General features: G+C 32.2%; 2 protein-coding genes across 4 annotated transcripts; both read right to left on the bottom strand.

The window, feature by feature from the left end:
- Positions 1 to 2,042: 2,042 nt before the first annotated feature.
- On the bottom strand, positions 2,043 to 5,790 carry LOC137398304 (uncharacterized). Its single transcript, XM_068084412.1, has 4 exons — positions 5,768 to 5,790; positions 5,155 to 5,205; positions 4,161 to 4,235; positions 2,043 to 2,509 (listed from the first exon to the last, which is right to left on the bottom strand). The coding sequence occupies exons 2-4, from the start codon at positions 5,168 to 5,170 to the stop codon at positions 2,043 to 2,045; spliced, it is 558 nt and encodes a 185-aa protein (XP_067940513.1). The 5' UTR covers positions 5,171 to 5,205; positions 5,768 to 5,790.
- Positions 5,791 to 18,527: 12,737 nt separating this feature from the next.
- LOC137398864 (uncharacterized) lies at positions 18,528 to 25,179 on the bottom strand. 3 transcript variants are annotated; one of them, XM_068085036.1, is made up of 5 exons: positions 25,137 to 25,179; positions 24,147 to 24,197; positions 23,762 to 23,809; positions 23,428 to 23,508; positions 18,528 to 19,082 (listed from the first exon to the last, which is right to left on the bottom strand). In XM_068085036.1, the coding sequence occupies exons 2-5, from the start codon at positions 24,163 to 24,165 to the stop codon at positions 18,616 to 18,618; spliced, it is 615 nt and encodes a 204-aa protein (XP_067941137.1). In that variant the 5' UTR covers positions 24,166 to 24,197; positions 25,137 to 25,179; the 3' UTR covers positions 18,528 to 18,615. The 3 variants fall into 3 exon arrangements, with proteins under 3 accessions (XP_067941137.1, XP_067941139.1, XP_067941138.1); XM_068085038.1 differs by having other exon boundaries at positions 23,428 to 23,502; XM_068085037.1 differs by having other exon boundaries at positions 23,762 to 23,806; positions 25,137 to 25,157.
- Between the last annotated feature and the right edge of the window lie 1,912 nt (positions 25,180 to 27,091).

The raw sequence follows: 27,091 nt of genomic DNA, 5'->3' as shown, positions 1-27,091 counted from the left end.
ACTATCAAATTAGGAAATTTAACAGACAGCAGAACTTTACAATGTTGGCAGACTGAAAAGTGCTGAAATATAATACGTTCAAATAATTTAGATTATTAACCAATTATATACCAATAAAATAACTTTATTTTTCAGCTAATTAAAGAGTGTTGTAGACATTTCTACAGAGTATACTTTCAGATGATTCTGCGAGCGAAAACGAATTACATGTGTTGGAATTACAGTTTAATTTTTATTAAAATCTTGCATTATAACTAGTAATAAATAACATTAAAGTTGATTATTCACTAATAATAAATACTTAGTTTTGTGGAACTCCATGATACCTAATATATCAGAATAAGTTTACTGATCTGTATCATGAAAAAATTGAAATAAAGGAAAATTTAACTTCAGATAGAAATTATCAAAACAGCAGAAAAGATTAGACCTGTGATTTATTGCAAGTCCATAGAACTCTTGATAAAACTAATTACTAAAACTTAGTTTTTTCGGGTGAAATTTCACAATTCCTGCTTTGATAGTCAAAATCTATATTTATATTTGCATTGTTTTTAAATGGTTTTGATTTAACTTCCCAAAAAGTTAAATAGGTTAATATTCCAAACAGTATATATTGCTTTTACTTTGAAACAAGACCAACTGTTTACCAAGCCTTTTAAATATTAGGATGTAATTTTTAGGGCTTGAAGAATAATTAAAAAATTGATTGATTATATACCACAAACATCTGACAGAATTTTTCAAATTTTAAAGCTTCCAATCCTTATTTTACAGAAATATAGAAATACTAGCTGTGCCACCCGGCGTTGCCCGTGTAATGGAAGAGTATTTGAACAGAAAATTGCTTTGTATTTAACATATAACAACATTTGACATTCTAACTTTCAAAATACATATCATGGAAAAGTTTTTGTCTTATGAACAATGAGGAATAGTGAGAGTTTTTGCTATTAGCCAGTTTAATAATGTGAGCGAACACCTTCTCATGACGTTATGCTATGACCCGCGTCATACACAAAACAGTTAGGTTTTGCTCTCGTATAATGACTTATATTGGCAGGCTAGCGGTTTGACTTCAGTAATCTTGTGGTCAAAGCGTCAGACTGGTGAACGGCTTGGTCTGAGATCAAATCTTCTTCGGTACAGAATATTTATTCCAAGATTTTAAGATCTATACTCGGAAAACCGACATACTTTGAGAAACATATACATGTATATAGATTTAGGATTTATAGAAATATTTGATTATATAAACACTTGTTGATTAATGAACCACAATTAAGATCACATTTAATCTACATTCGCATCTGTAAGTTCTCTTCCTGCGCTTTCTGCCCTGGTGTACATTACCAGAAATAATAAATGTATGGTAAAAGGTTTTTTAGTTTTATAAAATCTATCTTTCTGATGTACATTGTAACAGATTTACAAAGAAATAGGTTTATGCAGAATTCAATTAGTTTATTTCTGAATGGTATAGCAAAGAATTAAGAGGAATCCTCCAAAAAGCTTTTTAGAATTAGAAATTGGTAATAAAAAACGTTTTCACAGGATTTAATCTATATGTAATGATAAGCTCGCTCTCTATGCTATGCTAATACCCCTACAGTCTGATGTGCTGCGAGACATCATCATGTGTAATAACTATGGGCACAAGTATACTTAGATGTGGAAAGGTTGTCGAGTGGTGCAGGGGTCAGCACACTTAGCGGAGAATCCATAAACCGGGGTTAGATTCTTTTGTGGCAAAACTTTTTTTCTTAATGATTTGGACAGACGAACGGACAGACAGACGAACCTAGCTCTTATTACTTTAAATATTTGTTCAGCAGTGTGCTAAACTTTATCATACATTTCTTTAGTTTCTGTTGTATTAGCTCTTAATTAAAATACAGACTATGACGAGACGCCAGTAAAGACTGCTTCATATATTAACTGTCTATACTGTAAACACAGATACAATATAATTCTTATCAGATTGCTTGAGGTATATTATAGCTTGATTATTGATTATTGATTATCAGAACATGGGAAAGCAACTAGGCAATATAATGAGCTACATGAGTGCCACAAAAATCTCTACCAAAATCAACGATCACAATTGACTCATTATTGATTTTCTTCTCTTCTCTCCCAAAAGAGTTTATTTCACCTTCACCATTCAACACTAAAATGTCTTTACCAAGAGCATTTTCAGCAATATCAATCACTGCTGCTAGATGTGAGTAAAGCTCTTCATAGTCCCTTTCATCTTCAAATCTACTGATCATAGACTCTAAATCCCTTTTACCATTTGGAAGGAAAACTCCGTAGTATTTGGCCATTTTTCTGGCTTCTTTGCTGATCTTTGTATAAATGGTGAACGCAGTTATTTCAGGATCTTGATAATGGGTTGCAATTGAACCAAGAAAACAGTTCTTTGAAGCTGGATGAGCCTCACGCCCATACCCATTGCATTCTTCTGTTAAAATTCTTCCTAGCTCTTTCAGGTTTAAAGATAGTTTATCTGAAATGTTGAAAACTCATTACGGTCTCTGACAACTATATATAATATTGAGATAAGATTTGTTATAATGATGTCGTATGGCTTTGCCAATAACTGTCCTACATGCTGACACTTGATATAACCAGCCAAGTGTTCTTTAGTTCTATAATTACTTTCCGTATTGATGCTATGTCCCACTTGTTGTTTTCATATTCAGTAAGTCAACTACTACTGAACCAGTTAGTAGACTTAGCTAAATGCTTTTATAATAATTTAATTGTTATAAAAATTTTGAAACTTTTATAACAATTAAATATTGCAGTTCAACATGTAGCTCCAAAGTAAAACTTTTAAATATATTTTTCAGCTTTCTTTCAGTAGATATCTTTCAGTAGCCTATCTTTGTTTTTAAATATTCTGCTAACTTTGATTTTAATATATAGCTGAGTGTGATTTCGATACATATTGCTGTACATTCAAAGGAAATACTTCAACACATATTAACCCTAACATATAACATAAGTTAAAGTATATCAATTACATAAGTACTGTTATAGCTTATTCAGGTTCTTCGATATCTTGGCTTTCAAATGAGTCATTGTTTGACATGGTGAGACAGACATCGGTTGGTGTTTATAGGATTCCCCAAAGAACTACTGCAGAAATTTTCAATGGTATAGGCTCGGAAATTATGACATCACAATTTTCATATTTGGTGTTGTGGGCTCTTACCGCCTATTTATCGACTACAATAATAACACTGGTGGCAGGCGAAGGTAAGAAAACTCCAGAGAACCAATGAGGATGACAAAGGAATCAGTGTCATTAGCTCTCCATGTACAAACTATTTCTATGATAAATAGCTCAAACTTCAAGCACCATACCATGTTTTCCCGATGATATTATGCACTGGCTCTCTATTTTTATTGTGATGTTGAGGGCCACGGCTGAGGCTAATTAATTTCAAGCATTGCATGATCTCGCGAAAATACAATTTACATATAGTCCTAGGGCCACGCCACTGCAGGTCACAATTTAATCGATGTGATTTCATTACCTTTATCAACGACAGTATATTTATTGAAGCGTAATCATATTTAGAAAGCATTTAGAATCATATATATAAAATTATGTGATAATAATTACTATAAATGTTTAAAATGAACGAAAGGATGAAAAAGCAAACTCTAACAATCACTCAAAATCTATTAATCTAAAAGATGTGTTTGTATTGGTCGGGCGTTAGTTTGATCCCCGGGCATTGTTGATTATCTAGAACCTTAGTTTATTATTAGCGCTCACTGGGTTTAAGAGCACCGATTGTCACAAAAAATCGCAGCCTTAATGGCAGTGAAAGAGATCGCCTACCTAAGTCTAAATGATAATTATGACATCGCATTGTGGGAACCACAACCAAGTGTTTTTGATTGCAGGACATACTTTTGACACCCTGTTTTTTCATAGTTCTATTATTCTTTGTGTATTGAATATAGGCTCATTTGAAAGCCAAGATTCTGAAGCACTGAAATATATGGTAAAAGTACGAATATAATTTGTGTTTTAATATCTTTGATATTACAAGACAAAAGATTAGCTTACTTAGGCTTTCTCTTCAGAAAAAGTAGAAAAGATTCAAACACGTAACTAAATATTTAGAATATGCAAATCATACCTTCATCACTCATATGCCCATCAGAGTCGTCACATTCAAGGATGTCTTCGGGACTGATCGTAGAAAAGCCAAAATCTGAAAGTAATAAGTTGTAAGTAGATTGAAGATGAACCTGCCCAAAATTTTAGTAGATTTTATCAGACAGTATTGATATTTTTCTATTATTTACAAGCATTTCTAATGTTTGAGGTGATATGACTGCCAGGATGTTTCAAAATTAAAATCAACACAAATTTATCTTCATTACAGTGTTTAAAAAGTGAGTATGTGCAGTGCTTAGTACAGTGCTCCAGTGCAGTGTTTAAGTGAGTCTGTGCAGTGCCTAGTACAGTGCTCCAGTGCAGTGCTTAAAAAGTGAGTCTGTGCAGTGCTTAGTACAGTGCTCCAGTGCAGTGCTTAAGTGAGTCTGTGCAGTGCCTAGTACAGTGCTCCAGTGCAGTGCTTAAGTGAGTCTGTGCAGTGCCTAGTGCAGTGCTCCAGTGCAGTGCTTAAGTGAGTCTGTGCAGTACCTAGTACAGTGCTCCAGTGCAGTGCTTAAGTGAGTCTGTGCAGTGCCTAGTACAGTGCTCCAGTGCAGTGCTTAAGTGAGTCTGTGCAGTGCCTAGTACAGTGCTCCAGTGCAGAGTTTAAGTGAGTCTGTGCAGTGCCTAGTACAGTGCTCCAGTGCAGAGTTTAAGTGAGTCTGTGCAGTGCCTAGTACAGTGCTCCAGTGCAGAGTTTAAGTGAGTCTGTGCAGTGCCTAGTACAGTGCTCCAGTGCAGAGTTTAAGTGAGTCTGTGCAGTGCCTAGTACAGTGCTCCAGTGCAGTGCTTAAGTAAGTTTGTAATTCAAGATTAAAATCAACAAAAACTTCATCTCAGTTAAAACACTCAGACAGCAAACAGCCAGCAGTAAAACTAACTATAGTCAATCGATCAGCAAATAGAACAACATAAGTTGTCAAAGTTGTACAAAACGCTAAGATCTTTGATTTGCTAAAAACTAGTGTACTAACCTTTGTCATCAGCCATCGTGTGTCTCTATTGATATTCCATCATAGTATTTACTACAACAAAAATAAATATTTAATACAAAATTTGAACGCAAAGGATTTTTGCACATGTGAATGGTCAGCCATTTTTCATTGATGAAAAAATTCTCAGATTCTCAGGTTCTCATAGTTCCAAGAGAAATAGTTATTGATTTGAGTGGGTTTCTTTTAGTTCCAAGATAAGTAGTCATTAAGTTTACTTTAATAACTGTATAACAAGATGGTGTAGAAGTAATGGTGTAGAAGTACTTGATACTATTGCACTGATTGCTTGTTTACTAAACATTTTAATAAAGAATGTTCCTGATTAACTGTACTTTGCTTGAAACTTAGTTCAATCTAAACTTGCCTAGAATTTTTCAATTAAATGATATTGGTTCTTAGTTTTCTAAATAAATAGAAATCCTTTAATAAAGCTACTTGCTATAGTTACTGTAGTTTTGTAGAGTTTTCATTGATGTACAAATGACAAGCAAAACCTAATATTGTCAATATAAATACTAGTTTGTGAAGCGAAACTAATATCTTTGTAACCTCTTGAAGACTTATTTTTGTTGAAGTAAAAACAGTAACTTACCAGACTTCTCCAGGAACTTTTTGACTCCCACCTCAGTCAAGACTAGAGACGGAATTAAAATTTATTACAAAATAATCAACTTCATGCAGAATTATCATGATTGTGAGGGCTTATTGAGCTTTATAGCTTTCAACTGCTAGACACTTTTAAAAGATGTATAGCAATGCGTGGCTTTTCGAAGCTTTAAAAGATGACTTGCAACAAAATTCACATTACAGTTATTTGGTGTCAAAAGATTCACCATGTCTTACTCTGCTGTGTTGTAAGTGCCAAATATGTAGAAATGTGATTACAAGCTCCTAAAAGCTCAAAAACGAAAAGCCGTAGATTGGAATCTCTTTATTTCTCTGACGTAGTCGTGACAGTTTGGTTATTGTCTTGTCATGTGATGTTCTCACGTGAATTGAAAAGCCAATAAAAAGCTCATTATAACACTTATCGTAGCACTAGTTTATGACAAACACTTCGGGTTTTACCGAAGACCCCGTATCGAATATCTATGCTCGCTACTTTACAAAATTGTTTTGCCTTGATCTAATCGTCTGGTCGTAATTTGATCATGTGACCCAATACTTCGCAAATAATTTTTGCAGCACTTTTCGATCATAACAGGTGGCCAACAGGCTTGTCTTGATTACCAGACAACGATATGTATTCCTTCGAAGTAAGGTTAAAAACTTGAAACGAATTTTTACGGTAAGATATAAGATATCACTGCTAAAAGTGACAGCATTACAATGACGATAAAACAGACGCGTAAGAACAATAGACATGGCTTTATTGAATGCGTGAAGTATATTTGTGAAATTATTTCGACGAATAAGGTTGCATAAAAGTGTAAACGAAAACCATCTCCCACTGCTACGTCACATTTGAGCCGTTTTGGAAAGAGAATCCAAACTGCGGCAGTCTCGTGTGGCTGCAATTAACTGTTCGTTTTTTTAGCTTCTAAGAGCTTGTAATCACATTCCCACATATTTTGCACCTACAACACAGCAGAGTAAGACATGGTGAGTATTTTGATATCAAATAACTGTGATGTGAATTTTGTTGCAAGTCAACCTTTAAGAAAAAATCTTCTATTGCAGTTACAACATAAATAATTACAACAAAATACAACTATTTTAATATCTGGAACGCAATGGTATCTGAGGCTTTTAAGAATTATTCTGACTTCATGCTTAGCGGAGGACTTGTTATTGCAGTGGTTTTTGAGAGTCAGAAACATTCTGAATAAACTAACTATAAGGACTTTAAAGATATGAGGGTAGTATAACACATAATTAAACAGCTCATAAGGTGAACTAAAATCATCAGCCACTATAAAATTTTGCTAACTAATATCAGATTATGAGGTCTATTAGGCAAAGTTTGTTGCATTTCAAGGCGACTTAGTGTTTTTGCATACCTGTACATTGTTATCATTTTTACAGTGAAAGCGATATTTGTTGTATATATACAATGCTAGCTGTGCCACCCGGCGTTGCCCGTGTAATAGAAGAGTATTTGGACAGAAAATTGATTTGTTTTTAACATATAACAACATTTGCCATTCTAACTTTCAAGCTACATATCGTGAGAAAAGTTTTTTGTCTTATAAACAATGAGAAGTAGTGAGAGTTTTGCTATTAGGGCCATCAGGCAGCTTAATAATGTGAGCGAACAGCTTCTTGTGACGTTTGCTATGACCCGCGTCAAACGTAAAGCAGTTAGGTATAGCTCTGATATAATCCCTTATATTCCTTCGGCGGCAACTTCTACTTCCATAGTCCAGTGGGCAAGACGTAAGACCTGTGATCGGCTTGGTGCGAGATCGAATCCTTGTCGGTACTTAATAATTGTTTCAAGATTTTAAGATCTATAGCCGGATTTACGACTTTATTTCGGACTTTGAGAAATGTATATATAGACTAGTGGAATGCCCAGCATTGCATGGGTATTATAAACAGTGGCAGGTAATGTAGTTTTCTACTACCCTAGGACACTTTTATTTCGCTAGTATTTAGTTTCGTGAGTAGCACACAAAGTAAAATTTCGCTGCAACTTAATTTCACAGTTCTGATGAGTGCAAAAATATAGTGATGTGAAAATAAATGCAGTGGAAAAAACAGATTACATTACTCAGGTCCAGTTCGCTAATAAGAAAAAAATTCAATTTAGGACTAGTTCGTATTTGTCAACCGCACGTTGAAATGTGTGGGTGAGATCGATAATTCAATTTGATCACTTGCTGCCATTTGTTTCTTGGACTATCAATGGCGTATAGGTCCCTCCCGCCGTGACTTTCACATTCGAGTCCCAAGAAGAAGGAAATAGATAAGTAACAACCAACTTCACAACCAAAACTGTACATGTACAACCCTTTCGCTGCCATAAACGCATATTTGGACTTTCTCAGCAATTGCGTAGTAACCTGATTTTATTATTCGTTGACCACATAACCCACGGTCTTTAAGACTTTTATGAAATTGACAGTGTTGTCCGAAGATTTCTCTATAAAATCACCCCAAAACAACGAAGCAATTTTAAGTGTTTGTTTGAGAATTTCTAATCTAAAAACAAACATTTTTGTGTGAGTTTATTAACTACCGCGCGCGAGTCATAAAACGTGTAACTAGTTGATGATGACATTATAGCCAATTAAGATTTAGATTTTCATGATTATACAGATAATTAAAGTAGCAGCACTGTCTCTGACAGTAGTGAAAGTAATAGTTTTGTAAGAGTGAGGAACATTGTGGAGGATTGTTTTAGCTTCGGGTCGATCGTAGCTTCACATAGCTTTATCATCGCGCACAAGTAGAGATACATTGAATTTTTGCATAGCAATAATGGTTGAAATGTTGGCAAAAATAAAATATGTAACAAAAATGTTCTAAGTAGAGATTGAACTTGAAAAAATACTGTATACATATCATGAAGCAATATCGGCAATTTCAGTAAAATAGCTGGCACTAGGCCGATAGCGAATTTGTACATGGTTGGCAGTGAAAGAGATAATGTGGTTGGACCTGATAAGGGTTGATATTGTTTTTGGTTGTTAATAAAATTCATCACTACAATAATTATTCTTCAATTTTATGACTTCTCCTACTAGACTTTTATCCTCATCAGTTACAAATTCGGTGACTAAACTGGTATCATCCTAATTTGCTTTGCCATGCTGCTCAGTCAGTGTATTAGCTATAATGAGTTTACCAGAAATTTCCCATTGAGCTCAACCACAGACGAAAATTGCCTGCATTTCTAATATGACGATTTTATTGTGGATATCAACGTACAAAGCTATTTAACTTCGCGTTTTCGCTCGTTCGTTATGATAGTTTAGTTTCGCTAATGAAATTTTCGCGAGAGGATGACACCGCGAAAATGCGAAAGTTAGATGCCGCGAATACATAAGTGTCCTAGGGTAGTTGCCATTAGCCTGGCACATTGCCAGTGACTAGTGCAAAAGTATTTACCTTTAGAGATTTAGCAATCAAACCTTACATAAAATTGGAAATGTAACTGTTACGCATTATAAATTGAAATGGCACATTTAAAAATTACAAATGAAAAAAGTAGGTGATAGAAACAAAAAAATAGTTTTCACGCGATGTTGAAAAATAACAAATGTAAAAGGTAATATTAGTTAATGAGCGAAAATGCAATTTTGGCATGTACTTTTAGACGGAACGAGCATGCATACAGTATATGGTACACAATAATGGCAATATAGCGCTAAGGACTGTGTAGCTCAGTGGTTAAGTGCATGGTTACAACCTTGCAGTTGCTATCAATGTGAGTTGAAATCCGGCGTGTGGTGAGCTTTTAAATCAAGATTTTAGCAGTTATAGTGGAACAAACTGAATTACACACAGAGTTTAAGATATACATAGATAATATATGCATTTATAATACACCCTTCTTGTTTTGAAGTACAAAATGTAGTCAACATTTAACCTAAAACACAGTCACATCATGAAATCATTAAAACATCAATAAGATGTTTAATGATTATTTAATATTAAAATTTTAACATTACGCCCAAGTGTCATTTTATTTGCCATTTAAATTTAAACAACATTATTAAAGTTTCATTACTAAATATTGCTACTAAAAACAATAATATCTCAACATTATTACTGAAATAATACTATTAAAACATTCTTTTTAAAAACTTTTAATTACAGCTTAAAATTTTAAAAAACTTGAAAATCTTTTTCATTGTTTGAATTATTGAATATTAAAAGATGAAAAAATTATTAATATTAACTGTGAGAAAAAGCTTTCAGCTTTAAAAAAACATATAGGTTTAATAACGGGAAATAAACCTTGTTGCAAAAAAGAACTTGACCAAATAAAGAATTTAGGCTTGAAAATTGCTCTGCCGAAGTAAATAGTCAACTCAAGTGTCCAAGTCTAGTCAGAATCAAATACGTAATGCTCCAGATATCTAATACTAGGAAATATTGTTCATGAGCTATCACTTTTGTAAAAGCTGACAACAGGTCTTAAAACACAAATGATCATATAATCTTGGTATGCATACATGAATTCGATGGCTGCAATTGAAACAACTGATGGAACCAAAAAGGGAATTAGAAACAACACTTTTGCAGTCAAATGAAATTGGGGACTTGCAGACGTTTTCTACTTTATCATCTATCTAGTAGCTAATGTATTTTGATCTACTAGTCGAATGCCCGGCGTTGCATGGATAATAAAAATGGCTTATAAACAGTGACAATGTAATAGTATGGTAAGTGGTAATGTAGTTGCCATTGGCTAATTGGAGTAAGTACATGTATGCTAATGCTAAACTTACTAATAAGAGTCGTGAGAGCAAGCTTTGTCGTATTGTGCGTAGTGCAGAGTTTCTATGTGTGTTTAAACCCAAATAATGGTTCATGTTACCCAAATAACCCATCGCATTTCAAGGTAGCTTAAATATTTACTTTTTCGCTTTGGGAACGGAAGGTTTCGAGGTAAAATAGTCGGCTCAACAAAATTTAACCGTTATAACTGAGCAAACAATGACAGTTTTTAAGATTTAAATATAAATAGATCGGAAACTATTACTTTGTAAGAAAAATATTACACCGCATGGGAATCTAGCCTGACTATGGACAAGTGCACCATCGTCTGTACCACATGACCATCTTTCTACATGGTAGAATAGCTTTACGCATACTTATTACACCTGAAAATCTCCCACGGCTCATAAAACTGCTAGCGTACTAGTACTAATAACATGATAATTTAATCATATTTAAAATAAAAAATCTTATGATGTAAGAATGTTTTGGATACATGACAAGCAAAATAAACTTTTCAAATCTCTGCATCTTCTTACTTTACCTAAGCTAAGTGTTTAATTTACTTCAATTATAGGTTTCAAAATTTTTCATGGTTTGTGTTTTTATTTTTTACATAGAAGTTACAAGTTCTTAACTCATTTCAACTTACGTGATATGAACAAATTGCATTCAACCAATACCAAGTACTTTGAAAATATCATTGATAGCTGCTTTAATAAACTTCCACCTAATTTCCGTTCTCTTAGCTGAGAAATGCATTTTAAACTTATTGGTCAATCCGTTTATTTGATTTTAGTGGTTAACTGTTGCTGTTTTTTTTTGTTTCATGCTTGTTGCATGGCATAATTTGAAATTTATTTTATTTGAAAGAATTTTATTTAGTTTATGATCATTTAGTAAGCAGCGCCCACATCTGAACTTTAAATTCTCGCTGGCCTAGGTTGTCTTATGCGTTTGTATTCATTGGAAAAAAAACAGAGTATATCTGCAGTTTTGAAAAAAAAAACAACTTATACATAGTCATTGATAAACAAAACCTGAGATATATGAATCTCTCTTATCCACTCAGCAAGATCTCTCTGTCAGCCTTGTGACAGCAGTTGTCATGGTTTTCTGTTTTCCTTCTTGTTTATGAATTTCATCTAGTTAAAAAACCAAAATGCTGTGATCGAGACATTTCTCTCCTGTCAATTACAAAAAGATTATATCTAGTTGCTAATCAACAGAATCAGTTAAGTTATTGCTGCATGTTTTTAGCTTTCACAAGTCTAGTTGGAAAGAAAGTCTGCCGTCGCTGACAGAGCTGAACACAATTAACCTTTTAAATTTTTTACAACCAACTAAATACCAATAAGTTATTTTAATTGACGTCATGTTTGATCAAAAATTTTTAGCAGCAAGTTTGAAACCTATAATTTTTAAAGATTTTTTTGGCTAGTTTTTTAGCAGTGACAAGTCACTTCATATTTTTTATGTTGTGTATGTACTTCAATTTTATTTTATGCTGCTCCTAGGTAACTATGACACTTGGCGCATCACTGTATTAATAAAATATATATGAAAATATATAGTATATATAATATACCTATATAGTAGATATACTATTCATATAGTATATATAATGTACCTATATAGTATATATACTATTTATATAGTATCTATACTATTTATATAGTATATATACTATTTAAACAATATATATACTATGTATATAGTATATATACTATTTATATAGTATATATACTATACATAATATTGATATATACTATATACATAGTATTGATATATACAATATACATAGTATAATTGATATATACTATATCTATTGTTTATATAGTATAGATATAGTATGTATACTATATATAAGATGTATAGTTTGTACTGTATATAGTGTATATACTATATGTACTATATATAGTATATATATACATGTAGGTATGGTGTTTGCGTGCATATAGATTGTAGTATATATAGTCTATACACCATATATACTGTATAAATAGTGTATATTGGTTGTATACTATATATATATATTATGTTTAAAAATAAATATATATGGAAATATATAGTATAGGCTGTATAATATACTAATATATATATAATATACATAAAACATACAATTTATATAATATAGTATTATAGTAATACAGTATTCAATACTATAGTCAATACTAAAATATATATATATAGCATTGATATATACTATATGTAGTGTATGTAGTATAGATATGGTATGTATATTATATATAGTATATATACATATATTATATATATTTTATATACTATATATAGTGTATATACTATATATAGTATATATATATATTATATATACTATATATATGGCGAATACATGTATATAGCTTATAGTATATATAATATTACACAATATTATATTATAAGATTATATTATAAGATTACAAAAAAATAAATTTTTACAGAGTTTAATTAATCTATTTTTTCAAAGTTTGAAAAAAATAAAGGAAAGCCGACAGAAGCTGCTTTATAGGATTAGAAATTGATAATGACCTACATCATTTCAGTTCACAGAATTTCATCTATGTGCAATGGTAACTTTGCTTTTTATGCTATGCTAATATTCTTACAGTCGAGTTTTCTGGGAAAAATCCTTGTGTGCGATAATTATGTGCACATATATTCCATTATTATTTAATGCCAGTATATTTTATTATGGCTAGTACTCTGGAGTTCTGTGTGCCATGAGAGATTATCATGTGTAATAACTATGTGCACAATTATTCTATTATTATTTAAAGCCAGTATATTTTATTATGACGGATACTCTGGAGTTCTGTGTGCCATGAGACAATTCATTTGTAATAACTATGTGCTCAATTATTCTATTATTATTTAATGACAGTATATTTTATTATTGCTGGTACTCTGGAGTTCTGTGTGCCATGAGAGATTATCATGTGTAATAACTATGTGCACAATTATTCTATTATTATTTAATGACAGTATATTTTATTATTGCTAGTACTCCGGAGATCTGTGTGCCATGAGAGATTGTCATGTGTAATAACTATGTGCACGATTATTCTATTATTATTTAATGCCAGTATATTTTATTATTGCTAGTACTCTGGAGTTCTGTGTGCCATGAGAGATTGTCAGGTGTAATAACTATGTGCATAATTATTCTAATATTATTTAATAACAGTATATTTTATTATGGCTAGTACTCTGGAGTTCTGTGTGCCATGAGAGATCATCATGTGTAATAACTATGTGCATAATTATTCTATTATTATTTAATGCCAGTATATTTTATTATTGCTAGTACTCTGGAGTTCTGTGTGCCATGAGAGATTGTCATATGTAATAACTATGTGCACAATTATTCTATTATTATTTAATTCCAGTATATTTTATTATGGCGAGTGCTCTAGAGTTCTGTGTGCCATGAGAGATTGTCAGGTGTAATAACTATGTGCATAATTATTCTAATATTATTTAATGCCAGTATATTTTATTATGGCTGGTACTCTGGAGTTCTGTGTACCATGAAAGAATGTCATATGTAATAACCATGTGCAGAATTATTCTATTATTATTTAATGACAGTATATTTTATTATTGCTAGTACTCTGGAGTTCTGTGTGCCATGAGAGATTGTCTTATGTAATAACTAAGTGCACAATTATTCTATTATTATTTAATGCCAGTATATTTTATTATTGCTGGTACTCTGGAGTTCTGTGTGCCATGAGAGATCATCATGTGTAATAACTATGTGCATAATTATTCTATTATTATTTAATGCCAGTATTTTTTATTATTGCTAGTACTCTGGAGTTCTGTGTGCCATGAGAGATTGTCATATGTAATAACTATGTGCACAATTATTCTATTATTATTTAATGACAGTATATTTTATTATGGCTAATACTCTGGAGCTCTGTGTGATTTGAGAGATTGTCATATGTAATAAATATGTGCATAATTATTCTATTATTTAATGTAAGTATATTTTATTATTGCTAGTACTCTGGAGTTCTGGGTACCATGAGAGATTGTCGTGTGTAATAACTATGTGCACACTTATTCTATTATTATTTAATGCCAGTATATTTTATTATTGCTAATACTCTGGATTTCTGTGTGCCATGAGAGATTGTCATATGTAATAACTATGTGCATAATTATTCTACTATTATTTAATGCCAGTATATTTTATTATGGCTAGTACTCTGGAGTTCTGTGTGCCATGAGAGATTGTCATGTGTAATAACTATGCGCACAATTATTCTATTATTATTTAATTCCAGTATATTTTATTATGGCGAGTACTCGTGAGTTCTGTGTGCCATGAGAGATTGTCATATGTAATAACTATGTGCACAATTATTCTATTATTATTTAATGACAGTATATTTTATTATGGCTAATACTCTGGAGTTCTGTGTGACTTGAGAGATTGTCATATGTAATAAATATGTGCATAATTATTCTACTATTTAATGCCAGTATATTTTATTATTGCTAGTACTCTAGAGTTCTGTGTGCCATGAGAGATTGTCATGCGTAATAACTATGCGCACAATTATTCTATTATTATTTAATGCCAGTATATTTTATTATTGCTAGTACTCTGGAGTTCTGTGTGCCATGAAAGATTGTCATGTGTAATAACTATGTGTATAATTATTCTATTATTATTTAATGCCAGTATATTTTATTATGGCTAGTACTCTGGAGTTCTGTGTGCCATGAGAGATTGTCATGTGTAATAACTATGTGTATAATTATTCTATTATTATTTAATGCCAGTATTTTTTATTATTGCTAGTACTCTGGAGTTCTGTGTGCCATGAGAGATTGTCATATGTAATAACTATGTGCACAATTATTCTATTATTATTTAATGACAGTATATTTTATTATGGCTAATACTCTGGAGCTCTGTGTGATTTGAGAGATTGTCATATGTAATAAATATGTGCATAATTATTCTATTATTTAATGTAAGTATATTTTATTATTGCTAGTACTCTGGAGTTCTGGGTACCATGAGAGATTGTCGTGTGTAATAACTATGTGCACACTTATTCTATTATTATTTAATGCCAGTATATTTTATTATTGCTAATACTCTGGATTTCTGTGTGCCATGAGAGATTGTCATATGTAATAACTATGTGCATAATTATTCTACTATTATTTAATGCCAGTATATTTTATTATGGCTAGTACTCTGGAGTTCTGTGTGCCATGAGAGATTGTCATGTGTAATAACTATGCGCACAATTATTCTATTATTATTTAATTCCAGTATATTTTATTATGGCGAGTACTCGTGAGTTCTGTGTGCCATGAGAGATTGTCATATGTAATAACTATGTGCACAATTATTCTATTATTATTTAATGACAGTATATTTTATTATGGCTAATACTCTGGAGTTCTGTGTGACTTGAGAGATTGTCATATGTAATAAATATGTGCATAATTATTCTACTATTTAATGCCAGTATATTTTATTATTGCTAGTACTCTAGAGTTCTGTGTGCCATGAGAGATTGTCATGCGTAATAACTATGCGCACAATTATTCTATTATTATTTAATGCCAGTATATTTTATTATTGCTAGTACTCTGGAGTTCTGTGTGCCATGAAAGATTGTCATGTGTAATAACTATGTGTATAATTATTCTATTATTATTTAATGCCAGTATATTTTATTATGGCTAGTACTCTGGAGTTCTGTGTGCCATGAGAGATTGTCATGTGTAATAACTATGTGTATAATTATTCTATTATTATTTAATGCCAGTATATTTTATTATGGCTAGTACTCTGGAGTTCTGTGTGCCATGAGAGATTGTCATGTGTAATAACTATGTGTATAATTATTCTATTATTATTCAATGCCAGTATATTTTATTATGGCTAGTACTCTGGAGTTCTGTGTGCCATGAGAGATTGTCATGTGTAATAACTATGTGCACAATTATTCTATTATTATTTAATGACAGTATATTTTATTATGGCTAATACTCTGGAGTTCTGTGTGACTTGAGAGATTGTCATATGTAATAAATATGTGCATAATTATTCTACTATTTAATGCCAGTATATTTTATTATTGCTAGTACTCTAGAGTTCTGTGTGCCATGAGAGATTGTCATATGTAATAACTATGTGCACAATTATTCTATTATTATTTAATGACAGTATATTTTATTATGGCTAATACTCTGGAGTTCTGTGTGACTTGAGAGATTGTCATATGTAATAAATATGTGCATAATTATTCTACTATTTAATGCCAGTATATTTATTATTGCTAGTACTCTAGAGTTCTGTGTGCCATGAGAGATTGTCATGTGTAATAACTATGTGTATAATTATTCTATTATTATTTAGTGAGAGTATATTTTATTATGGCTAGTACTCTGGAGTTCTGTGTGCCATGAGAGATTGTCATATGTAATTACTATGTGCACAATTATTCTATTATTATTTAATGACAGTATATTTTATTATGGCTAATACTCTGGAGTTCTGTGTGACTTGAGAGATTGTCATATGTAATAAATATGTGCATAATTATTCTATTATTTAATGCCAGTATATTTTATTATTGCTAGTACTCTGGAGTTCTGTGTACCATGAGAGATTGTCATGTGTAGTAACTATGTGTATAGTTATTCTATTATTATTTAATGCCAGTATATTTTATAATGGCCAGTACTCTGGAGTTCTGTGTGCCATGAGAGATTGTCATATGTAATAACTATGTGCACAATTATTCTATTATTATTTAATGTCAGTATATTTTATTATGGCTAGTACTCTGGAGTTCTGTGTGCCATGAGAGATTGTCATGTGTAGTAACTATGTGTATAATTATTCTATTATTATTTAATGTCAGTATATTTTATAATGGCCAGTACTCGTGAGTTCTGTTTGCCACGAGAGATTGTCATATGTAATAACTAAGTACCCAATTATTCTATTATTATTTAATGCCAGTATATTTTATTATGGCTAATACTCTGGAGTTCTGTGTGACTTGATAGATTGTCATATGTAATAAATATGTGCATAATTATTCTATTATTTAATGCCAGTATATTTTATTATGGCTAGTACTCTGGAGTTCAGTGTGCCATGAGAGATAATCATGTGTAATAACTATGTGCACAATTATTCTATTATTATTTAATGCCAGTATATTTTTTTATGGCTGGTACTCTAGAGTTCTGTGTGCCATGAGAGATTGTCATTTGTAATAACTATGTGCATAATTATTCTACTATTATTTAATGCCAGTATATTTTATTATGGCTAGTACTCTGGAGTTCTGTGTGACTTGATAGATTGTCATATGTAATAAATATGTGCATAATTATTCTATTATTTAATGCCAGTATATTTTATTATGGCGAGTACTCTAGAGTTCTGTGTGCCACGAGAGATTGTCATATGTAATAACTAAGTACCCAATTATTCTATTATTATTTAATGCCAGTATATTTTATTATGGCTGGTACTTTGGAGTTCTGTGTGCCATGAGAGATTATCATGGGTAATAACTATATTTTATTATGTGCACAATGTTCGGATGTGCAGATGTGCACAATATGCAGTATTATTTTTTATTTCTAGGAACAATCCTCATGTGTAATAATTATGAGCACAAATATTCTAAGATGTGAAAAAGTTGTTGAGTGATGCAGATGTTATTACGTTTGGCTAGGAATCCATAAACCAGACTTTGATTCTTGTGCTGCACAATCTTTTTTCCTAATGGTTTGGACAGACAGACATGCGGACAAACAGACAGATGAACAGATGAATTCAACTCTCATTACAATTAAGATTTGTTCGGTTGTGTGCTAGACTATATCATATATTCCTTTGGTTTCTGTTATATTAGCTCCTAATTAAAATACAGACTATGAGACACCAGTAAAACCTGCTCCATATATTAACTGTCAACACTGTAAACACAGATACAGTATTATTCTTATCAGATTGTTTCAAGTATATTATAGTTTGATTATCAGAACAGGAAAAGGTAACTAAGAGATGTGCTGAGATAAGTGGGTGCCACCAAAGCCATTACCAAAATCAACAATCACAATTGATTCATTAGTGGTTTTCTTTTCCTCTCTCCCAAAAGACTTTATTTCCCCTTTACCATTCAACACTATAATCTCTTTACCAAGAGCATTTTCAGCAATATCAATCACTGCTGCTAGATGTGAGTAAAGCTCATCACCGTCACCTTCATCTTCAAATTGGCTGATCATAGACTCCAAATCCCTTTCAGCGTTTGGAAGGAAAACTGCGTAGTACTTGGCCATTCTTTTGGCTTCTTCGCTAATCTTTGTGTAAATGGAGAGAGCAGTTATTTTAGTATCCCGATAATGGGTTGCAACGGAATTAAAAAGACTGCTGTTTGAAGCTGGATGGGCACTTTGCCCATAGCCATGGAATTCTTTTGCCAAATTTCTTCCTAACTCTTTCAGCTTTAAACATAGTTTATCTGAAATGTTAAAAGACTCATTACGGTAACAACCATATAAAATATTGAGATAAGTATTCATTATAATTAGCGGATGTAGTATGGCTTTGCCAATAACTGTCCTACATGTTGACAATTAATTCACCCAGCCACGCGTCCTCAAGTTCTATTATTAATTTCCGTATTGACGTTATGGCCTACTTTTAGTTTTCATATTCAGTAGTTCAAATACACCTGAACATGTTGTTAGACATACTGAAATGCTCAATACTACTATATCAATCAAATACCAAAGTTCAACACGTATTTTATTTATTTGAATTTGATATCTAGATTAGTTTATATATTGGCTTTCAATGTAAATCTCTTTAATATATTTACAGCTTCCTTTTAATAGATGCTTCTTACCTATCTTTGTTTTTATGTTTTTTTAAGCTGGTCTTGACATTTTGATATAGCTGAGTGTGATTTAGATCCATATTGCTGTATCTTTAAGGGAAATACTTCAGGACATAATTAAGGATGAAGATATGGTCTCTATCCATGAAAAGCTGGACCAGATTTTAGACAGAATGGAGATGTTTGATGAGCGCCTATGCAAACTTGAAAATGGACTTCATACAGCAACCCAAAAGCGATCAGATTTGGAAAAAACACTGGAATTTATAAATGGCAAATTGGAAGACCCCATCAAATCTACTGTAACTACAACCACTAATAATGAAGCAGAAACTGTAACCAAATTTGAACACCAGGAAAGAGCGAAAACCGTAATAGTAAATGCCATACCACATAAACCAAATGAGAATATCATGGGAGCCTTGGATCCCATTGGCCAAAAGATCTCGCATGTTATTGTGCCAACCGATATTGATAATGTCTTTTGAATAAAAAACTCTGAACGCGTCATGGTCAAAGTTATCCATACACGCAAACGGAAGTCATTCATGAAAGCTTTAAAAGAAAACCCTCAATCAACTTCATGCCTTGGTTTCAAACATCTACACATTCAACAAATTTATATCAATGATTACTTGACCCTTGCTCAAGCCAAGTTATACTACAAAACCAGAAAATTCAAGAAAGAATATAACTGCAAGTTTGCCTGGACTGCCAACCTGAATGTATACCTAAGAAAGACTAGTGGTTCTCCCCTGATTCACACCAAATGTGAAGACGATCTTAAGCATATAGAATAAACCATGCCCTAAAAGTCGTTGATTAGATAACTCTCTGGATATTATGAATCCAAGTATCACATGTGCAAACTACGTGATTGATTAATTGGACCATATTATGTTGGACCCAATTTGCATTGATGCACAAAGTTTACAGAAGAAATTTCAAAAATTGGACACTATGAATTCTCTACTCCCCAAACCCTTTAATGTTTTATGTCTAACTGAAACTTGTATTTATGATAATGAAACACCTTATTTTCACCTACCTAACTATTCTTTTACAGGTGTTCAGAAACCAACCCAGCTGGAAGAGTTGGAGCCTACATACGCAATGGCATAGCTGACAACATTAAAAGCCGCGAAATCAAATTTACAGGCTCGGAAGCCTTACAGATAACTTTAAATGGCGGTATGTTCGGGCAACTTGAAACTGGCCCTACTCTGTTAATCATCTATCGACAACCATCCTCAAACAAAATTTAATTAGAATTCTCAGATGAACTGGGTAAATTTGTTGAAAATGAAAGTGGAATAAAACAGATCGTACTAGGAAATATCAATATTGACATTTTAAATTCTGCTCAGGCGAGTGGATTGTATAATAACATTTTAGCGCATTCCAGCAATCTCCACACTGTCACTATTCCTACTCTCATAAAAGCCTGTCTTGACAACATAATCATAAACTTTGACAATTTTTCCATACAGAGTGGTGCCATTCATACTGACATAAGTGACCATTTGCCAACTTTTATTGCTCTGCACCCCACCAACTTCAGACCACAATTCTCAGACAATCATTCGTATCATCGCTCTTTCAAAACCTAAGACAAACAAGCTTTTACTTCTGATCTTTTTAACACCAACTGGCACTCAATATATGAAACAAACTCTACTGAAACAAAGTATAACACTTTCTTAGACATATTTAAAACAATTTGCAACAAACATGCTCTTTTCATTAATATCCCTTCATCACCCAATCACAAAACTAACAGAAAACCTTGAATTTCATCTCGTATATACAAGTTCATTTTAAAGTGAGACTACCTCTCTTCTCAAACACTCAACTCACCACCTAACTTAACCACAAGTTCAAATTTTGATACAAAAGATTAAGGAATCAAGTAACCATGAAACTCTGCAATGCCAAATTAAACAATTTTTAATCCCGAATAAAAAATGCTTCTGGGCACAAACACCTCTGGCAAATTTTAAATATTGGGATTGGCAAAGCTAACTCATCCTCAACAGCCCTAAATTCTATAATACATGATAAAAAAGAACTGACTACAGAGATCAACATAGCCAACACCTTTAACAACTATTTTACTTCTATTGGTCCGTCACTGGCACAACATTTTAAAAAGTTTATTCATAATCCAGTAGAGCTAACACAAAGGATATCGATAAAAAGTTTAACTTTCAAATTATTGTATTATTGTAACCAAGCATCTAAAAAAGGTTAATCCAGCCAAATCAACCGGATGTGATAACATTTCATCAAAAGTAGTTAATGATGTGGCAGAAGCTATTGCTCCTGTAATAACTGAAATTATAAACTTCAATCTAACAACTTCTCAAGTATCAAGTAAAATGAAAATAGCTAAAGTAAAACCTTTGTTTAAAAAAGGCTCAAATAAAATTTGCTCTAATTACAGACCCATTAGTTTGCTAACAGTGCTAAGTAAGATAATTGAAAAAGATGTAAATAAACAGATTATGGAATACCTTGAGGATAATTTACTGCCTATAACGATGGGCAATATGGCTTTAGGAAAAAGCGCTGCACCAAGGATGCACTAAATAAATTGACCCATAATGTTTTAAAACCCTTAAATTTAAATGTGTTTTTGGCATCTTTCTAGATTTTAGTAAAGCTTTTGACACAATAGACTATATCATATTGTACTAAAAACTCAACAATTTTAGTTTCAACATCACCGCAATTAACTGGATCAACAGCTATCTAACCGGACGTAAACAACACACTATTATTGGTAACACTTTATCTTCCATACTAGAATTAACATGTGGTGTACCTCAAGGTTCCATCGTTGGTCCAATTTTTTAAAAGTTTACATAAATGATTTAACACATGTCATCAACTTTGTCACACCTTTGCTCTATGCAGATGACACTAATCTCTTTTTCCATTCCTCTACCATCAACGAGCACATAGGTGAACTTCTCGCTATTCAAAACTGGTGCACTTCTAACAAACTCACCTTAAATGTTGGTAAGACTAATTTCATGTTATTAAAAAAAACCAAAATAAATTTTATGTAGCTAACACTCATCCTTTTTAATCTTCAACAAACCAATTTGTCAGACAGATCACACTAAATTCTTAGGTATTTTCATTTATTCTAATCTCACTTGGAAAAAACACATCAGATATTTACTAAAGAAAACTGAGACCTTTATTAGGCGTACTCTACCGTACATCTGAATATTTACCCCACAAAACTTGCTTTTGTTATACACTTCCATGGTTAATTTTAAACTTTCATATTGCGTTGTGACATGGGACAATGCACCTCCCATCCATCTTACAAATTTAATAACACTTCAAAAATGCATGATAAGGACCATTCACATAAAACCTCGTCTCACCCACACCAAACCTCTTTTCAAATCATCATTCATACTACTGTACCTATCAGTTCACTATATTCATATCACATGATACTTTTAGCTCATCAAGAATTTCATTGTAATTACATCCCTCACACAATTAATTAAACCCAGTTCTCAAATTTCTGTCTAAATCTCCCCCAATCTTCTTCCCGCGCAGACCATCGCAGGGTGAATTATTAGCAAGCCATTTTTTGGAACTAACTTCCTAATTTTATTAAAGGCATAGAGAAGGTGGCTAGTTTCAAGAGAGAACTCAGGTTGTATTTTTTTGACATGTGAATAAAACCCGATGACGACAAGCCCAACGCTCCGACTAGCTATGCTATTGCGTATTATGGGCTTCACCACTCCTTCAGCTTTGTTCTTTTGCTCAACTAATTTAGTTGATGAAAATAAATACCAAATCACCTATTAACTCCAAAGTATAACATGACCTAATAGTTTCAGTATTAAAATCAGAAGACTAACTTACTTAGACTTTCTCTACAAAAAATTTACAAAAGATTTAAACACGTAACTAGATATGTGGAATATGCAAATCATACCTTTATCACTCATACGCTCACGAGGGTCGTCACAGTTAAAGATGTCTTCCGGACTGATTGTAGAGAAACCAAAATCTGAAACTAATAAGTTAAAAGTAGACCAAAGATGCGCCTGCCCAAAATTTTGATAGATTCCATCAGGCAGCATCGATATTTTTCTATTATTTACAAGTATTTCTAATGTTTGAGGTGATCTGACTGCCAGGATGTTTCAACATTAAAATTTACAAAACTTGATCCCCTAACTTAAAAGCTAACTTATCTAGGCTTTCTCTAGAAAAAAGTAGAAAAGATTCAAACACGTATGTAAATATGTAGAATATGCAAATCTTACCTTCAGCACGCATCCATTCATCAAGGCCATCAAATTCATGGAAGTCTTCTGTAATTAATGTAGAAACACCAAAATCTTAAAGTACTAAGTTATAAGTAGATTAAAATGAACCTGCATAAGTTTAAGTAGACTTTATCAGAAAGTATCGGTATTTTTCTATCATTTGTGTGATTGTTTTTTATGTTTGAAGTGATCTGACTGCCGGGATGTTTCAAGATTGAAATCCACAAAACTTGATCACAATTAAAATGCTCAAAAATCAAACACCAGCAGTAAGAACAATTATAGCCAATCAATTAGCAAATAGAAAACATAAGCTGTCAAAGTTGTACAAAATGGTACAGAAAGCAAAGATATTTGATTTGCTGGAAAATAGTGTACTCACCGTTGTTATCAGCCATCATATGTCTTTATACAGATTCAATCATAGTATTTACTACAATAAATATAAATATTTAACACAAAGTATGAACAAAGAGGATTGTTGCACATACAAATGGTCTGTTGTTTTTTATTGGTGAAATAATTCTTAGGTTCTCAGAGTTCCAAGATAAGTAGTACTTGATTTTACTTTAATAACTGTACAACAAGATAACGGCGTTAAAGTACTAGATACTATTGCACTGATTATTAATTTATTAAACATGTTAATAAATGTTGTTGATTGATTTTACATTGCTTGAAATTTAGTTCAACCCAAACTTGTCTAGACTTTATCAGGTAAATTATTAGTAGTTTATAGTTTTTTAAGTAGGCAGAAGCCATTTAATAAGTCTACTCGCTACAGTTATGGTAGTTTTAGGGCTTTTTGTTAATGTACAAATAGCAAGCAAAACCTCATTACTGTCAATATAAATATTTTTAAGGTCAAACGCCTTCTCCTAAGGGGCTACTGCAATCCACCCCTGTTTCAGGCAGAGATAGAGTGTATGAGTTCAAGTGAATAAGTTTGTATTTCACTGTAAGCACCACAATCAATGTACAACAGAGGCATTCACAACTGCACAGGGAGCCTGGCCCATCTCGCCAAGTCATCGAATTTACTACCACATAAAAGGAAGGTGGATATGTACAAAAACAAGTAAAAACATAGCACACGGTCGAAACTGAAAATAATAATAATATAAAAAGAAGTATATGTATGATTAAATAATTATTGGCGCCGCCGATTAAAAACGTACAGAGTAATAAGAAATAAGCATATACAACAGACAGGGGAGACGAATCACGATGTTTAACAAGACAAGATAGTACAAGGCATATAGGAGTAAATAAAGGAAATGCAACGTCCACCACAATATCAATGAGTGAAGCTTAACTATTATCCTTGTAACCACTTGAATATTTATTTTTGTTGAAGTAAAAACTAACTTACCAGACTTCTCCAAGATAATTCTGACTGCCACCTCAGCCAAGACTAGATGTGGGAATAAAATTGGTTACAAAATAACTAATTTTGTACTGAATATGATGCTTGTAAGAGCTTTCTGAGCTTTATAGCTTTTATCTGTTAATTCTTTAGGAATCTGTATAGCAATGCTTAGCTTTGGAAAGCTTTCAAAAATCTTCCAATATCATCTTGCATTAATAGTTACAACAAATTACACCTGTTTTTATATTTGAAACATAATGATATCTGAGGCTTTTAAGAATTATTATGACTTTACATTTAATGTAGCACTTGTTATTGCAGTGATTTTTGAGAGTCAAATTATTCTGAATAAACTAACCATATCAACTTTAAACTTTTAATAAGCTTTATAAGCTTTCAATGTTTAATTATCTATAAAACTGTATAACATCATTTTTAGAGGTTTTAAGAATAAAACTAATTATTTATTAATCTTATTAATCTGTGTAACGTCTAGAGACTGGATAAATACAAACATACTCTTTAGTTGAAAATTAATAATTTCAACAAAATACAGTATAGTTCTTTCAATATCTTAAACAGAATTGTAACAGAGGCTTTTAAAGAAAATGTGATGTCTTCATATCTAGTAAGGTGGTTATTATTTGAGAGTCAAAGAACATTTTGAATACACTAACTATGAAGAATTTAAAAATATGAGGATAATATGTTATGTAAGTAAATAGCTCTGGAAGTGAACTAAAACATTGTGAGAGCTGAGAATTTTTTAAATTGAATTAGAAAAAACAATGATGGAACTTCAAATATTTTAATGAAATAATGTAAAATTTTATTCACACATTAAAGTAAAAGAGTTCATCAAAGAATAAAGTGAGTGTGATGATGTCATAATTATGAATCTATCGACTAGGAAACCTAACTTTAAACTATCTGTTATACTGGCAACTTGATTCTTTGTCTTATCCTAGTAGAGTTTAGGTTAATTGTCTACTCGTTAGGCTCATATCAGCTGTAGCGATAGGATAACTCCTATTATGGTTAGAGAATTAAAGAGTTAAGTTATTTTTTGCATTCACTAATTATTACATTCAAATATTGAACATTATATATGAGGCCATCAGCCACTATAAAACTTTGTGACTTAATCTCAGATTATACGGTCTATATGGAGTATTTGTTGCTTTTCAAAGCAACCTAGAGTTTTTGCGTACCTCTACGTTTTTATCATTACCCCAGTGAAAGCGATATTTGTTGTCTGTATTTAATACTAGAAAAATGCCGAGCATTGCACGAGTATTACAAACAGCATATAAACAGTGGCAGGTTATGTAAATGCCTATCACTTGCCATTAGTCTGGCACATTTCCAATGGCTAATTTGAGAAAGCTAGTATTCGCACTGCTAAACTTACTAATAAAAGCTGTGAGAGCAAGCTTTAGTAACATGGTGTTGTAAAGTAATGCAGAGTCACCATGCTTTTTAACCCTTTCACTGCCGTAGAAGCATAAATGCGTTTTTGTGGGACGACTTCCAGAGACGCTTTTTTGCGATTTTCCCAGCAATTGCGTAGTAGTTATTTTTTATTATCCGTTGACAGCACAACCAACGACGACCTTTATTAATCTGATGAGATTGGCAGTGTTTTCCAAAGATTTATCTAAAAATTAGCCTAAATTAGCGAGCCAATTTAAAATTTTTGTTGAAGAACTTATTTTCAAAACGGACATTTTTCTTGTTGACGTTCGAACTATTTAGTGTCTTTATGGCTTTTGCAAGTACATCCCGAGTTAGGATACAAAAAAATTACTCATGCTGAAGACATTATTGCTGGTTCAGATTTAGATTTTAGTGATTACGCAGATAATGAAAGAGATAGTTCTGACGACGATGAAATTAATAGTAGTGTTGCGTTAATATCGAACATTTCTGATGATAGTAATGGAAGCCCTAACTGGCAG

This window comes from Watersipora subatra, chromosome 6 (assembly GCF_963576615.1).
Source record: "Watersipora subatra chromosome 6, tzWatSuba1.1, whole genome shotgun sequence".
NCBI lineage: Eukaryota > Metazoa > Bryozoa > Gymnolaemata > Cheilostomatida > Watersiporidae > Watersipora > Watersipora subatra.
Note: the sequence above shows the minus strand (reverse complement) of the source record. Positions and strands in the feature narration are given on the sequence as shown.

What these genes read in the sequence shown, in the direction of transcription:
- LOC137398304 (XM_068084412.1), bottom strand. An exon ending in TGGGCATATGAGTGATGAAG is followed by an intron (nt 2,510 to 4,160) that starts GTATGATTTGCA and finishes TCAACATTTCAG; the next exon opens with ATAAACTATCTTTAAACCTG.
- LOC137398864 (XM_068085036.1), bottom strand. An exon ending in TGAATGGATGCGTGCTGAAG is followed by an intron (nt 23,509 to 23,761) that starts GTAAGATTTGCA and finishes TTAACTTATTAG; the next exon opens with TTTCAGATTTTGGTTTCTCT. An exon ending in TGAGCGTATGAGTGATAAAG is followed by an intron (nt 19,083 to 23,427) that starts GTATGATTTGCA and finishes TTAACATTTCAG; the next exon opens with ATAAACTATGTTTAAAGCTG.